The sequence below is a fragment of the Mya arenaria genome, chromosome 13 (assembly GCF_026914265.1).
Source record: "Mya arenaria isolate MELC-2E11 chromosome 13, ASM2691426v1".
Classification (NCBI taxonomy): Eukaryota; Metazoa; Mollusca; class Bivalvia; order Myida; family Myidae; genus Mya; species Mya arenaria.
Window position 1 is genome coordinate 5,114,400 of NC_069134.1, and position 15,360 is coordinate 5,129,759.

Consider the following 15,360-nt stretch of genomic DNA (forward strand, 5'->3'; position numbering starts at 1 on the left):
CCTGTCACTACAAGGACACCTTACATTCCTGTCACTACAAGGACACTTTACATTCCTGTCACTACAAGGACACATCACATTCCTGTCACTACAAGGACACCTTACATTCCTGTCACTACAAGAACACCTTACATTCCTGTCACTACAAGGACACCTTACATTCCTGTCACTACAAGGACACTTTACATTCCTGTCACTACAAGGACACCTTACATTCCTGTCACTACAAGGACACTTTACATTCCTGTCACTACAAGGACACCTTACATTCCTGTCACTACAAGAACACCTTACATTCCTGTCACTACAAGGACACATCACATTCCTGTCACTACAAGGACACCTTACATTCCTGTAACTACAAGAACACCTTACATTCCTGTCACTACAAGGACACTTTACATTCCTGTCACTACACGGACACCTTACATTCCTGTCACTAAAAGGACACCTTACATTCCTGTCACTACAAGGACACCTTACATTCTTGTCACTACAAGGACACATAACATTCCTGTCACTATAAGGACACCTTACATTCTTGTCACTACAAGGACACCTTACATTCTTGTCACTACAAGGACACCTTACATTACTGTCACGTCAAGGACACCTTACATTCCTGTCACTACAAGGACACATCACATTCCTGTCACTACAAGGACACCTTACATTCCTGTCACTACAAGGACACATCACATTCCTGTCACTACAAGGACACCTTACATTCCTGTCACTAAAAGGACACATCACATTCCTGTCACTACAAGGACACCTTACATTCCTGTCACTACAAGGACACCTTACATTCCTGTCACTACAAGGACACTTTACATTCCTGTCACTACAAGGACACCTTACATTCCTGTCACTAAAAGGACACTTTACATTCCTGTCACTACAAGGACACCTTACATTCCTGTCACTAAAAGGACACCTTACATTCCTGTCACTACAAGGACACTTTACATTCCTGTCACTACAAGGACACTTTACATTCCTGTCACTACAAGGACACCTTACATTCCTGTCACTAAAAGGACACCTTACATTCCTGTCACTAAAAGGACACTTTACATTCCTGTCACTACAAGGACACTTTACATTCCTTTCACTACAAGGACACCTTACATTCCTGTCACTACAAGGACACATTACATTCTTGTCACTACAAGGACACTTTGCATTCCTGTCACTACAAGGACACCTTACATTCCTGTCACTACAAGGACACATAACATTCCTGTCACTACAAGGACACATGCTTACATTCTTGTCACTACAAGGACACATCACATTCCTGTCACTACAAGGATACCTTACATTCCTGTCACTACAAGAACACCTTATATTCCTGTCACTACAAGGATACCTTACATTCCTGTCACTACAAGGACACCTTACATTCCTGTCACGTCAAGGACACCTTACATTCCTGTCACTACAAGGACACATCACATTCCTGTCACTACAAGGATACCTTACATTCCTGTCACTACAAGGACACCTTACATTCCTGTCACTACAAGGATACCTTACATTCTTGTCACTACAAGGACACCTTACATTTCTGTCACGTCAAGGACACCTTACATTCCTGTCACGTCAAGGACACCTTACATTCCTGTCACTACAAGGACACCTTACATTCCTGTCACTACAAGGACACCTTACATTCCTGTCACTACAAGGACACCTTACATTCCTGTCACTACAAGGATACCTTACATTCCTGTCACTACAAGGACACCTTACATTCCTGTCACTACAAGGACACCTTACATTCCTGTCACTACAAGAACACCTTACATTCCTGTCACTACAAGGACACCTTACATTCCTGTCACTACAAGGACACCTTACATTCCTGTCACTACAAGGACACATCACATTCCTGTCACTACAAGGACACCTTACATTCCTGTCACTACAAGAACACCTTACATTCCTGTCACTACAAGGACACCTTACATTCCTGTCACTACAAGGACACATCACATTCCTGTCACTACAAGGATACCTTACATTCCTGTCACTACAAGGACACCTTACATTCCTGTCACTACAAGGATACCTTACATTCCTGTCACTACAAGGATACCTTACATTCCTGTCACTACAAGGACACCTTACATTCCTGTCACGTCAAGGACACCTTACATTCCTGTCACGTCAAGGACACCTTACATTCCTGTCACTACTCCTATATTTACTTAGAGACAGCTTGTATGAATGTCTGATATATTATAATGTCTTCGTTGTTTTGCAGGAAAACAGCTCGCAACTTCAATCTTCCAATGTGCAAGGCAGGGCATATCACCATAGCTGAAGTTGAAGAGATTGTAGAGAATGGGGAACTGGACCCAAATGACATACATGTGCCACATATATATGTACAGAGGCTCATTAAGGGGCCCAAATATGAGAAACGTATTGAGGTAAGGAGACATTTACCTATATTTGTTTTTGGACATGATTCTGTTTCCTGTTGTAGTAAATTGAAATATTCTATTTTTTCTTAGTAGAATATTCTTTTAAACCTACAGAGTAACAGTATTATTTATATCAAATAATGATTAATATAGCCTGGATTTAAGTTACCATAGTAATTATGTTTATCTTGAAAAAAATTTTTTATTCAGTTGCCATTCTATCCAGAAGGCTTTTCTTTTAAAGATAAATTTGGTTCTTCAAGAATAAGTGCTGAGAAGGTAAAACCTTGCCTCTAGAAAGTCCACTTGGTTTAAACTGCTTGTTTCAGATATATAGAGATTTTCTAAGCTTTTTAATAAAATATGCTTTCCATGAGAAAGCTCAAATCTTTACATTTACAATTGAGAAGTGCTATCTTGTTATGTATCATTGCATAGATTAGTTTGCTGCAGAGCGAACAAGTTTGGTTTATTCATATGACTTTGAAGTCAATAGTGATGATTATAATGAACATATTTAACAGTAGCCATGTATACATTTGCAGCGTAAGAAGCTCTTTAAGAGGGAGGAGCCACATGAGATGTCAGAAGGGGAGGCCATGCGTACCCGCATCATCAAGCGAGCCGCAATGGAGTTCCATGATGGAATCTATGGTATATTGTGCGATTAAATATTTACTATTAACTTATCCTTCATAGTCATTGTATCATTTATCAAAGATACTTTTATAAGTTTGCTGTTTAACTTGATCACCCGGGCAGCATGGTAGTTGGTGTCGTCAAAGTCTACCACTGTCTAAGTAGTGCACTTCTTATCTAATCTTTACCACTCATGAAGTTTTTAACAAATTTAATAAGCAGCCAGAGTAAGAAGTCATTCAGGAGTCATGGCTTGGCCCTTACATTGTCAAATAAAATGACCAGATTTATATGGTCAGGCCCCAATATGAAGAAAATACTCCAAACTCAATCTCAGCTATTTTTATTACATAAAACAGTGGCATTATTTAAAATCTTGTTTGCCTTTAAATCTTTTACAAATGTATTTTCTGATAGAATGTGCTCATAAACAACTTTTTAAAAACTCAATATTCCAAAGAAAATGTATTCTTATGCTTAAAATGTACTTGAGTTATTGTTAAAAAACAATGAGTTGTACGTAATAACTTGTTTTGGAATCTTGAGTTTTTAATCATCATATTTTATGAGAGGATGCACTCTTAAAAAAAGAAAGTAAAAGCATATTTTTTTTTATATCATATTGGATAATTTTTAATGTTATGTGGTAAAATGAGTCAAGATTGATATTTGACTTAAGTATTTTTATGATATTGGAGCCAGGTCTTAAACTTAAGCACTGTATAGCCTACGTTAACCAAACAAAATTAGTAGGAATTGTAATCTTCTTAATGAGTTTCATAACCAGCCATATAGATGAAGTGATTCTAGATGTACATCTGTTTGCCATGAAGTGTCTGAATTTGTTTAAACTAATGTCTATCTCTTGCTTTTGTTTGTCTTTGATCATTTTGTCGGGGCAGAAATATACTCTAGGGGAAATAACTCATGATCATGTATGTTTACAGCAAACCTGGGTATTGGTATGCCAATGTTGGCCAGTAACCACATCCCGCCCGGCATGACCGTCCACCTGCAGAGTGAAAACGGCATCCTCGGACTGGTAAACCTCTTCTGTAACATTTGAAAATATACCTGTACTCATTACACATTTTTTACTGTGAATTTAGTATTATAAGTATTTCATTAAAGATACTTGACAGCTTGTTGATTATTGTAATGTAACACTTGCTTTGTGTTTTATTCTCCAGATGTCAGTTACTAATTTAGATGTCAACTTGACCAATTAAAACTCATATTTGATAAGTTAATAGTAGCACAATGGTTGCATAATATCATTCACTCACTTCAAAAGTTTGGCAAACATGAAGACTTGGCTATACAGATAAGTATGATGTTCTCAACTGACAGCCAATTAATCAGCTCTTATATTGGAGCTTACTGATATTAACTGTTGTTACCTAACCCTTATGCAGGGTCCCTTCCCGACAGCGGACGAGGTAGACCCGGACCTGATCAACGCAGGGAAAGAGACTGTCACCAACTTGAAGGGCAGTAGCTTCTTCTCCAGTGATGAGTCATTTGCCATGATCAGAGGGTACGATAGTCACATGCTGCTTCCTTGTTGGCTGCCATGAGTTGACATTTGTTATAGTATTTGTTAACAAAACCATGTACAATAATGTAGACATAAAAATGCTTTTTTAGATAGTCTGTTTTGTATTGCAAGAGTCCAGATGTTATCTTACCATTGGTGTAAGTTGTTGTTGGCATCGAAATGAAAGGTGGTACACATCTTGCCAGAGACAAAACACTCATGTACAAGATGAAGATTGAATTTGTAATATTTATGAATATAATGGAGCAGGTAAGCTCAATTTTGAGGACAAAAGGATTTTCAAAAATGTCCATTATTTGTTTTTATTATTTTTTATGTGCTTGGAAAGGTCCTTAATTAAACCTTTCAATCGGTATCTTTATTGTTGCTTAAAATTGCATCATGAAGTCTTGAATGTCAATAAAAATTTCTTAATATTGAGAAATTGAAGGAGTTACATTACCAACTGTAAGTCCAGAAACTTTTTGCCCTTTCAGGACCTAATGACACAATTTACAGCAACAAAAAGATACTGAATTGAAATTTAAATAATACTTATTCCGTGTGTAGCATTTTTGTTACGATAATTAAAGAATATCTTTTAAGATACACATTTTTTTCTCAACAAACATGAAATATACGTGACTGAATTCTCCACTGTGATGTATATCAAGGCCCATAACATTGGCTTTAATAATAGATGAGTTATGCCCAGTTTAAAAGCTTTTAAAGAAAAAAACAACAACACCAAACTTTTTGTTCATACATTGATTTTATTTTTTAATATTCCATTTTTGTCATTCACTATTTAATAATAATGTTTTATAAAATGAAACAATTTGGAGAAATAATCCTTAATATGTTAAACATCATTTTTATTTCTGATTTCTATTTCAGAGGGCATGTTGACATTACAATACTTGGTGCTATGCAAGTTTCTAGATATGGCGATCTGGCCAACTACATGATCCCAGTAGGTGGAACTTCTGTCAGTCTTTAAGCTTGTCAAAGGGAATAATACAGAAGTCACTTTGTTAGTCTGTTACACTTGTGTCTCAGCTGTAACTTGCTCAATTCTATTCCAATTTCTTTCAAACTTCACAGAATTGTACTGCAGTATAGGAAGGTGTATAGCACAAATCACTTGTGTTCATGTCTCACAAAGGTCAAAGTCACATTTAAAGGTGAATTGGGTAACACTCTGTCAAGGCCAAATATTGGGGCATTTCTCATGGCCCTTTGACAGCTCTTGTTTAATGCTTTCTTTACACAGATCAAATTTTCAAAAGATAGGTATATTCTTCATTAATTTTTTTGGATTTAGGTATATTCTTCATTTAGTTTTTTGGATGTATGTGGTTCTTTTAGAAAGTGTTGATAATTAGAATTTCAGACTGATTATGGTTTATGCTGCATTGATATATGCATTTAATTTAAAAATCACATAAAAATGTTGAAGTATAAACGAACATTCACTCAAGTTTAAAAGAAAACAACACAAGAGATATTTCTCCCTCCTTAGGGTCGTATGGTGAAGGGCATGGGTGGGGCGATGGATCTGGTGTCCAGCGGTAACAAGGTGATTGTTACCATGGAGCACACAGCTAAGGGAGGCAAACACAAGATTCTTGACAACTGTGACCTCCCCTTGACTGGACAGAAGTGTGTCAGCACCATCATCACAGAAAAGGTGGGCAGGAATTAAGTCTACCGGTGGATCAGTAGATGTCAGATATATATAAGTCATAATTTTAGAAAATACACAAGTAGGGTTTAGAAAAACAAGTTTGCTTATGTGTTTGTGATTAGTAAACACTGCTAAATAACAGGTTTTTAAAATAATCATGATAGTACTAATTGTGTTCTGTTTTTGATAGACATTTGTCAGGACCTCTGAAGATTTCTGTTGATTTCTGTTGGTAATGTCCACGATGCTGGATGTCATGTATGTTTCAGTGTGTATTTGAAGTGGACCCTGAGCAGGGCCTCATCCTGACGGAGATCGCAGATGGTGTGAGCGTACAAGACATCGTAGAAAACACAGGCTGTGAATTCAAGGTAAGAATAGTTACACAATGTAAATTGAATTTATATGTCACTGCGAATTCATTATCACAGAAATCAGTTGTTGTTGTGAATTTATTTTTGGGAGGGGAGGGTACTCTGCATGCTAAGAACGATTCAGCAAATTTTAAGATCTGCTAAATTCCATGATCAGACATGTAAAGGGTCATAAATGTAAAATACTGACTAGGCTTGTCACAGTTAAGCAACACCTAGATCGTAGGCATAGTTGGAAGCCTGCAACTGACCAATCGATGATCAGTATTCACTACAACATAGATTTATGCATCACCTGATGTGGTAATCAATAAAATGGTCAAATGAACATGTGGCTTCAATATATTTATACACAGTTTTCAGCAAGAACGAGAAATGTTTTGCTCTGTTATCAGCTTAGGTGATGTGTAACTTTAATTATACAATAGGGTAAACGTTAATATGCGTGAAATCAGCACTCTGAGCAGGTGTGCTATAAACAAATGGCCCCTATGTCATACTTTGCATAAGAACAAATGGCATTCTTTTAAGTCGAAAAATAGATCCAGGAAAAGACCTCCATCTTTTGTATTTTGTGAATGTGCATCTTAAGGACATTGGCGGTATGAACATTGATAGTGCATTTATATTTTATTTCACAGAAAAAATACTCTAAAATTATCTTCTTTTTGTTGACTAAAGTATTTAGATACCATAAATGTCTGGTTATAAGACGCAAATTTTTCCCTCAGATTTTGATGTAAAAAACAAGCTTTTGATATTTTTTTCTGAAGTCGATGTCAGGCCGAAATTGGCTCTTCAGAGAAATAAATGGTGAAAAAACTAGTTTGTTTTGATTTATGTAGAAAGGGATGTAACTCGCATGATCTTGATTTAGTTTATACGGGTTAAAACGGCAAGTGAAGATAGGGAAACGGTGTATCGTAAAACGTTTATTATTTTTAATTTTTTTGCATTATTGTACAAATAAAAATTATTTAATATTTTTTGTATAAAACAATATTTAAACATGCATATAGGAAGCATAGCTGTGCACTGTCAAAATATGGTCAGTGGTATGATAAGGTTAGAAAACTTGCACTGCCTTTAAGCAGTTTAACATACCAATAGTACAAACTGATGCGATAATAGTCTTGTTTGTTTGCACTTTGCCACGTTCTTTATACATTCCTGTAGGTGTTGACATTTTGTGAACAAACACGTACAATATAAGGTTTTTGCTATGTAAAGTATTCAACCTCGACAGGTAATCGTTTACAATACACCATTAGAAAGAATATTTTTCTTGGCATTAGTATTGCATGGTTTAAAATAACCATCGCCATTTTCACAAAAAAACATTTTTTTTGTCACTGTCAACAAACATGGTGGCCAATGGTGGCAGACAATTTTAACATTTTTTCAATGCCTCTTAAAACCCATAACATAGATTGAAATGTTTTTCCTCGTGTTTTTCACAGATTATTTTGCCTGCGTCTTATAACCACTATTGTCTTATAACCAGTCATTTACGGTGCAAGTAGTTAAAGAATCTAATATGATGTTAATTGAAACTTGTATATTGAGGTCTTGTGTAGTAATCCATTTCTACCTATTATATACCCCAAAACAAGGTTTTGGGCGAGGGTTATATAGGAGTCAGCTTGGTCAGTTGGTCTGTTTGCTTTGTGCGACAACAACTCATAAAGTAAAGATCAGGTTCTTCTTTGGTTATGATCCACTAGTTTTTGATAAATGGCGCCTTTTGAACTAAGAATTTGCCAAAAATATGATGTCTGATAAGAACTCATGAAAGGATTGATGGATTTGAATGATATAAACTACAGGTCAAGTTAGACTATGGTAACAAACCAACAATTCTTTTATGTAGTAATATCCACTTTCAATCAACTTAAAATATGAACAAAAAAATAAGTGTCTAGATGGTTATATACGGCAGTCAACAGATTTAAATATTTTTTGGTTAACATGTTGAACCCAATAAATACAGGTCAAGTTTGGCTTTGCTTACAAATTACCAATTTCTGATGGAGTTATGGCACCTTTTAACTTGAAATTTGCCAAAATTTGGTGTCCGGATGATCACTTGTAACTGGTTCAATGTATTTAAACAAATGTTACACATGTTTAACACTAAAACGTACAGGCCAAGAACAATACACCAATGTTTGATGGAGTTATGGTACCTTTTCAAAGAAACCGTTAACCATTCCTGTTTGGAGGTGGCATGTGGGGAGTTCTCATCACTCCTGTGACATCTTTAGCTTTGCTTTTTTTCTTCTGCCTATTTTGCATGAATCTAGCAGTCTTCTTAATTTATATTTACCCACAACTATCATGTGTTTGTGCAAAGTAATCCCATTGTATATGTCATAGATGTTTATGAATTAAAGTTACATGTGTGTTATTTATTTCACTTTCTGTTTCTTTATTTTCAATAAATAAAAAAAAAAAATTGTTATCACTAAGAACTGATATGTCTAACCCATTATTAATTAGTTATGATGAAAAAACATGACATGATGCCGCATGTCAGTTACATAATTGAGGCTATTTAAAAACCATCTCCCTTCAAGTCTGGCATATCTGTTCACATGGCCGACTTGATTAACAGTATATTAATCTAAGTATATTGTTATTTCACTCACGTTTTCTTGCCTCCTGTTCCCACAGACCGCCGACAATGTGAAACACATGGGTCAGACGGATGTATAATGGCGGGTAACTCTTTTCCCTCTGTCTGTGCTTGGTGTGTGCGTATGAATACATAATCAGGATGGCTTAGACGGCCTATGGCATTTTATTTTAAGTGTGTACTCATCTGTCCTAGCATTTGATCCAGTGCAGTATGACAGCAGTGAACATGTCAAATTATTGTATTTGATCTGTTAACTTGCATACCCTAGCCTGACAAATTCTGACAATAGCAAAATGCTAAACGAGGGGAGAAAAGAAAAAAGTATTCATATGCATTTGTGGTATGTTATGCTAGAAAAAAGTTTGAGTATAAGATAAATATAAACTATAAGAATAAATAATGCAATTTAATAAACAATCATTTTATTTAGATATTTATTATATTTCTGTATAATTCAAACTTAAGTTTAATGTGGTAAAACACATCATAATTTATTAAAAAAAAAAGACTTGTCTTTAATGAGTATACTTACATTTGCATTGATCACAGAGTTTATTATGTAGAATCTGTATTGTTCTGTCAGGTACAACACTGAGTCAAAATTTGTATGAATCAGTTTATACTAAAAAATAGAGTTTTGAAAGATGTAAACCAAGTGCATGGTGGTACAAAGTGTCAGTGTTTTGGTGGGAGATTTACTAATAACACAATGGCATTGTTTGGATGGCACATCAATAAAAAAACGACATGGTTCAGATGACACACCAATAACACACCAACATGGTCTTGGTGACACAAAAATAACACATTGACACGGTCTTGGTGACACACCAACATGGTCTTGGTGACACACCAATATCAAGTTGACACGGTCTTGGTGACTAACAGATAACACATTGGCATGGTCTGGGTGACACACCAATAACACATTGACATGGTCTTGGTGACACACCAATAACACAATTGCTTGGTTTGGTTGACACAACAATAACAGACTGACATGTCATGGGTGACATACCAATAACACAATAACATGGTCTGGGTGACACACCAATAACACAATGACATGGTCTGGGTGACACACCATGAACAAAATGACATGGTCTTGGTGGCACACCAATAACAGAATGGCATGGTTAGGATGACACACCAATGACACAATGACATGGTCTGGGTGACACACCAATAACACAATGGCATGGTTTAGATGACACACCAATAACACAATGACATGGTTTAGATGACACATCAATAACACATCAACATGGTCTTGGTGACACACCAATATCACATTGACACGGTCTTGGTGACACACAATGAACACAATGACATGGGAAACACAATGACATGGGCTGGATGACACACAAATAACACAATGGCATGGTTTGGATGACACATCAATAACACAATGACATGGTCTGGGTGACACACCAATAACACAATGGCATGGTTTACATGACACACTAATAACACAATGACATGGTTTAGATGACACATCAACATGGTCTTGGTGACACACCAATATCACATTGACACGGTCTTGGTGACACACCGATAACACATTGACATGGTCTTGGTGACACACAATGAACACAATGACATGGGCTGGATGACACACAAATAACACAATGGCATGGGTTGGATGACACATCAATAACACAATAACATGGTCTGGGTGACACATAAATAAGAGAATGGCATGGTCTGAATGAGACACCAATAACAGAATTACATTGTCTTGGTGACACACCAATTACACAATGACATGGTCTGAGTGACACACCAATTACACAACAACATGGTCTTGGTGACACACCAATAGCACAATGACATGGTTTGGATGACACAGCAAAAACAGAATAACATGGTCTGGGTGACACACCAATAACAGAATGACATGGTTTGGATGACACACCTATAACAGACTATCATGGTTTGAATGAAACACCAATAACACAACAACATGATAGTGGTGACACACCAATTACAGAATGACATGGTTTGGATGACAGTGATAACAGAATGGCATGAGTTGAAAGACACACCGATAAGGAAATGACATGGCTAGGATGACACACCAACTACACAATGGAATGGTTTGGATGACACACCTATTTCAGAATGACATGGATAGGATAACACTAAAACAGACTGACTTGGTTTGGATGACACACCTAGTTCAGAATGACATGGATAGGATAACACACTAAAACAGACTGACTTGGTTTGGATGACACACCTAGTTCAGAATGACATGGATAGGATAACACACTAAAACAGGCTGACTTGGTTTGGATGACACACATATAACAGAATGGCATAGTCTGGATGACACACCAATAACAGAATGGCATTGTCTGGATGACACACCAATAACAGAATGGCATAGTCTGGATGACACACCAATAACAGAATGGCATTGTCTGGATGACACGCCAAAAACAGAATGGCATTGTCTGGATGACACACCAATAACCGAATGGCATTGTCTGGATGACACACCAATAACAGAATGACATTGTCTGGATGACACACCAATAACAGAATGGCATGGTTTGGATGACACACCAATAACACAATGGCATTGTCTGGATGACACACCAATAACACAATGGCATTGTCTGGATTACACACCAATAACACAATGGCATTGTCTGGATGACACACCAATAACACAATGACATTGTCGGGGTGACACACCAATAACACAATGGCATTGTCTGGGTGACACACGAATAACACAATGGCATTGTCTGGATGACACACCAATAACACAATGGCATTGTCTGGATGTAACACCAAAAACACAATTACATGGTCTGGATGACACACCAATAACACAATGACATTGTCTGGATGACACACCAATAACACAATGGCATTGTCTGGGTGACACACCAATAACACAATGGCATGGTTTGGATGACACACCAATAACACAATGGCATGGTTTGGATGGCACACCAATAACACAATGGCATTGTCTGGGTGACACACCAATAACACAATGGCATTGTCTGGATAACACAATTAACACAATGGCATTGTCTGGGTGACACACCAATAACACAATGGCATTGTCTGGATGACACACCAATAACACAATAGCATTGTCTGGATGACACACCAAGAACACAACTGTATGATTTGGATGACACATCAATAACAGAATGGCATGGTTTGGATGGCACACCAATAACACAATGGCATTGTCTGGATGACACACCAATAACACAACTGTATGGTTTGGATGGCACACCAATAACACAATGGCATTGTCTGGATGACACACCAATAACACAACTGTATGGTTTGGATGGCACACCAATAAGAGAATGGCATGGTTTGAATGACACACCAATAACACAATGGAATTGTCTGGGTATAACACCAATAACAGAATGGCATGGTTTGGATGTCATACTAATAACAGACTGGCATGGTTTTGATAACACATCGATAACAGACTAGCATTGTTTGGATGACATATTGTTTTTGCTACACTCACAGGCTTTTCTTATGTTATTTTAAATCTGTTTCTGGACTCCTTTCAATTTGGCAAAACAAATTTGACACTACAGAAATATATATACCCTTCTACAGTGAGAAAATGTTCATAAACATAACACGAAGATTACAGTGAAAGTTGATTTGCGGTCAATCCTTCTGTTTCAGGCAGCGGAGACGATCAAGCCAATGGGTCAGGTAGAGAGCTGAAGGGCGTCACTCATTCACTCATTACTAGTCATCAGTAGGTATTCACTCACCTGCCACTGGTACAAGCTGCATGGTCCGGCCATCTAGAGGGGGGATTTTAAAAGGCAGCAAAGATGATAATGGTTGCATTTTGTGACTGTTTGAAGGAATTTATTGTTTTTGAAAGATGGCAAAACAAATTATTTGTAATCATGATGTTAACATTTTGTACATATTAATCATGTGTACATTAGTTATGATGTAAAGGTTCCTGAATTTCTTCTATTAAACACTTAAAGAAAACAATAATGTTAATTATGCATGTTCAGTTTTTATCCAGAATAGAGTGCTATTAACCATTTCATGAACTGATTATTATTTTAACTGCTGATGTTATGATATTTTCGTGCGATATTTAGTTTTAATTCATATTTGATTGCATAAATTTGTTGATGACTTTTGCTATGAAATCTACTGTCAAAGTTAACTTTGTATATTTATGCATTGATTGGGATATATGTGCTTTGTGTTTGTTTTGTACCAAGGCCAGTTTGTAATAATTATGTTTAACTAACTCGCTCAAATCATAATGTTTGCTAATAGCTGTTTCTTTTATTAGGACAGAGATCTGAATTGTCCAATACATTCACTTGCCTTACCCAGATTCTATAAACATACATGTACAATATACATTAAGATTATCTACAAGTATAATAACAAGTTATAATATTTATTTTAAAGCTCTGAACTAGTACGCCAGCATTCATAATAAATAAATCATTAAGCTGAACCCAGTGAAACATGTATAGTTTTATTATTTTTCTTATAAAAATGTTTCCCTTAAACAAATTATCACTTGTGGCATTATATTAATTACTCATGTTAAAATTAAAACTCACTCTTTGAAGTGCTTAAAACAGGTTTTTATTGTACATGAAAATTAAACATTATGAATAATAAAATCAAAAACTGTGTTTTGTTGCTTTTGAATGTATATAGAATTATTGGCCGATACACCATCAACTTTCAATTGTTTATGGACAGGAAACACAGATGTAGTGTGGGTGTTCCAAGACAAAACCACTCAACTTCGTAGTTCGAATATATTTATTTACGTTGTCGAATGAAACCTTAAACATATAATAAAACATATAAAAGAATATGCTAACATAATCATATTATTAATAACAGAAAATACAAAGACAATGGACAGTGATCGGTAAATATATATAGGGAGACTTCGCGGTTAAATACATAAAACATTCTAAGAACTATGAGTAATAAACTTACCAGGCACGTCTAAATAATAATTATATATGAAAGTATTCAGCTCAAAGATAAGAGCGAATATTAAATAAGTTAAATATTTCAGCTCAAAGATAAGAGCGAATATTAAATAAATAGTAACAACTGTTACAATTGCAAATCTTGACTTGCGTCGATGACGATTCAGAACGGAATGATTTATGTGTATACGTATATAAATAAGGGCGTGTGCAATGAAGCGGGAAAAAGGGGAAAATGCATTATGAACCAATCAATCACTCTATAAATTTAGACAAACTCGCATAACCAGTATTCACGCTCTGACACACTCGGACATAGACGGACATTGACGGACATAGACGGACAGTAACGCACAGAGGACAATAACCACGTAGCACAACACTAAACACGACGATACACAAACAATACAAAACAATATACGATATAGAACCATACCAAACACACAAATTGATAAAATACTGAAATATGCACCTTGCTACATAGACATATACCCTTGAAGACTAAATCTTCTTTTTATGCCCGCTTCGAAGAAGAGGGGTATATTGCTTTGCACAGGCATGTCGGTCGGTCGGTCCGTCGGTAGACCAAAGCTTGTCCGAGTGATAACTCAACAATTCCTGGACATATGGTCATCAAACTTGACATGAAGGTTGGGCCTGACCAGTAGCTGACCCCTATTGTTTTTGGGGCTCATAGGGTTAAAAAACAAGGTCACAGTGACCTTGAATGGTAAAAGGTTGTCCGAGTGATAACTCAACAATGCCTGCACCCATGGCCCTCATAATTGACTTGGAGGTTGGGTATGACCAGTAGATGACCCCTATTGTTTTGGGGGTCATCAGGCCAAAGGTCAAGGTCACAGTGACCTTGAATGGTAAAAGGTTGTCCATGTGATTACTCGACAATGCCTGCACCATTGGCCCTCAAACTTGACTTTCAGGTTGGGCCTGACTAGTAGATGACCCCTATTGTTTTTGGGGGTCATCGGGCCAAAGGTCAAGGTCACAGTGACCTTGAATGGTAAAAGGTTGTCCATGTGATTACTCGACAATGCCTGCACCTATGTCCCT

General features: G+C 36.6%; 1 protein-coding gene across 2 annotated transcripts in view; it reads left to right on the forward strand.

Moving 5' to 3' along the window:
• LOC128213602 (succinyl-CoA:3-ketoacid coenzyme A transferase 1, mitochondrial-like) overlaps positions 1-13,977 on the forward strand; it is a 34,372-nt gene extending 20,395 nt beyond the window's left edge. The window contains exons 7-15 of one of the 2 annotated variants that reach the window (XM_052919503.1): positions 2,270-2,438; positions 2,978-3,086; positions 4,019-4,113; positions 4,487-4,608; positions 5,506-5,581; positions 6,131-6,298; positions 6,565-6,666; positions 9,343-9,390; positions 12,983-13,977. In XM_052919503.1, coding sequence (XP_052775463.1) covers positions 2,270-2,438; positions 2,978-3,086; positions 4,019-4,113; positions 4,487-4,608; positions 5,506-5,581; positions 6,131-6,298; positions 6,565-6,666; positions 9,343-9,384 — 883 coding nt within the window. In that variant the 3' untranslated portion in view covers positions 9,385-9,390; positions 12,983-13,977. The remainder of the gene's footprint in view (positions 1-2,269; positions 2,439-2,977; positions 3,087-4,018; positions 4,114-4,486; positions 4,609-5,505; positions 5,582-6,130; positions 6,299-6,564; positions 6,667-9,342; positions 9,391-12,982) is intronic. The other variant, XM_052919501.1, reaches the window with a different exon arrangement.
• Positions 13,978-15,360: the final 1,383 nt, after the last annotated feature.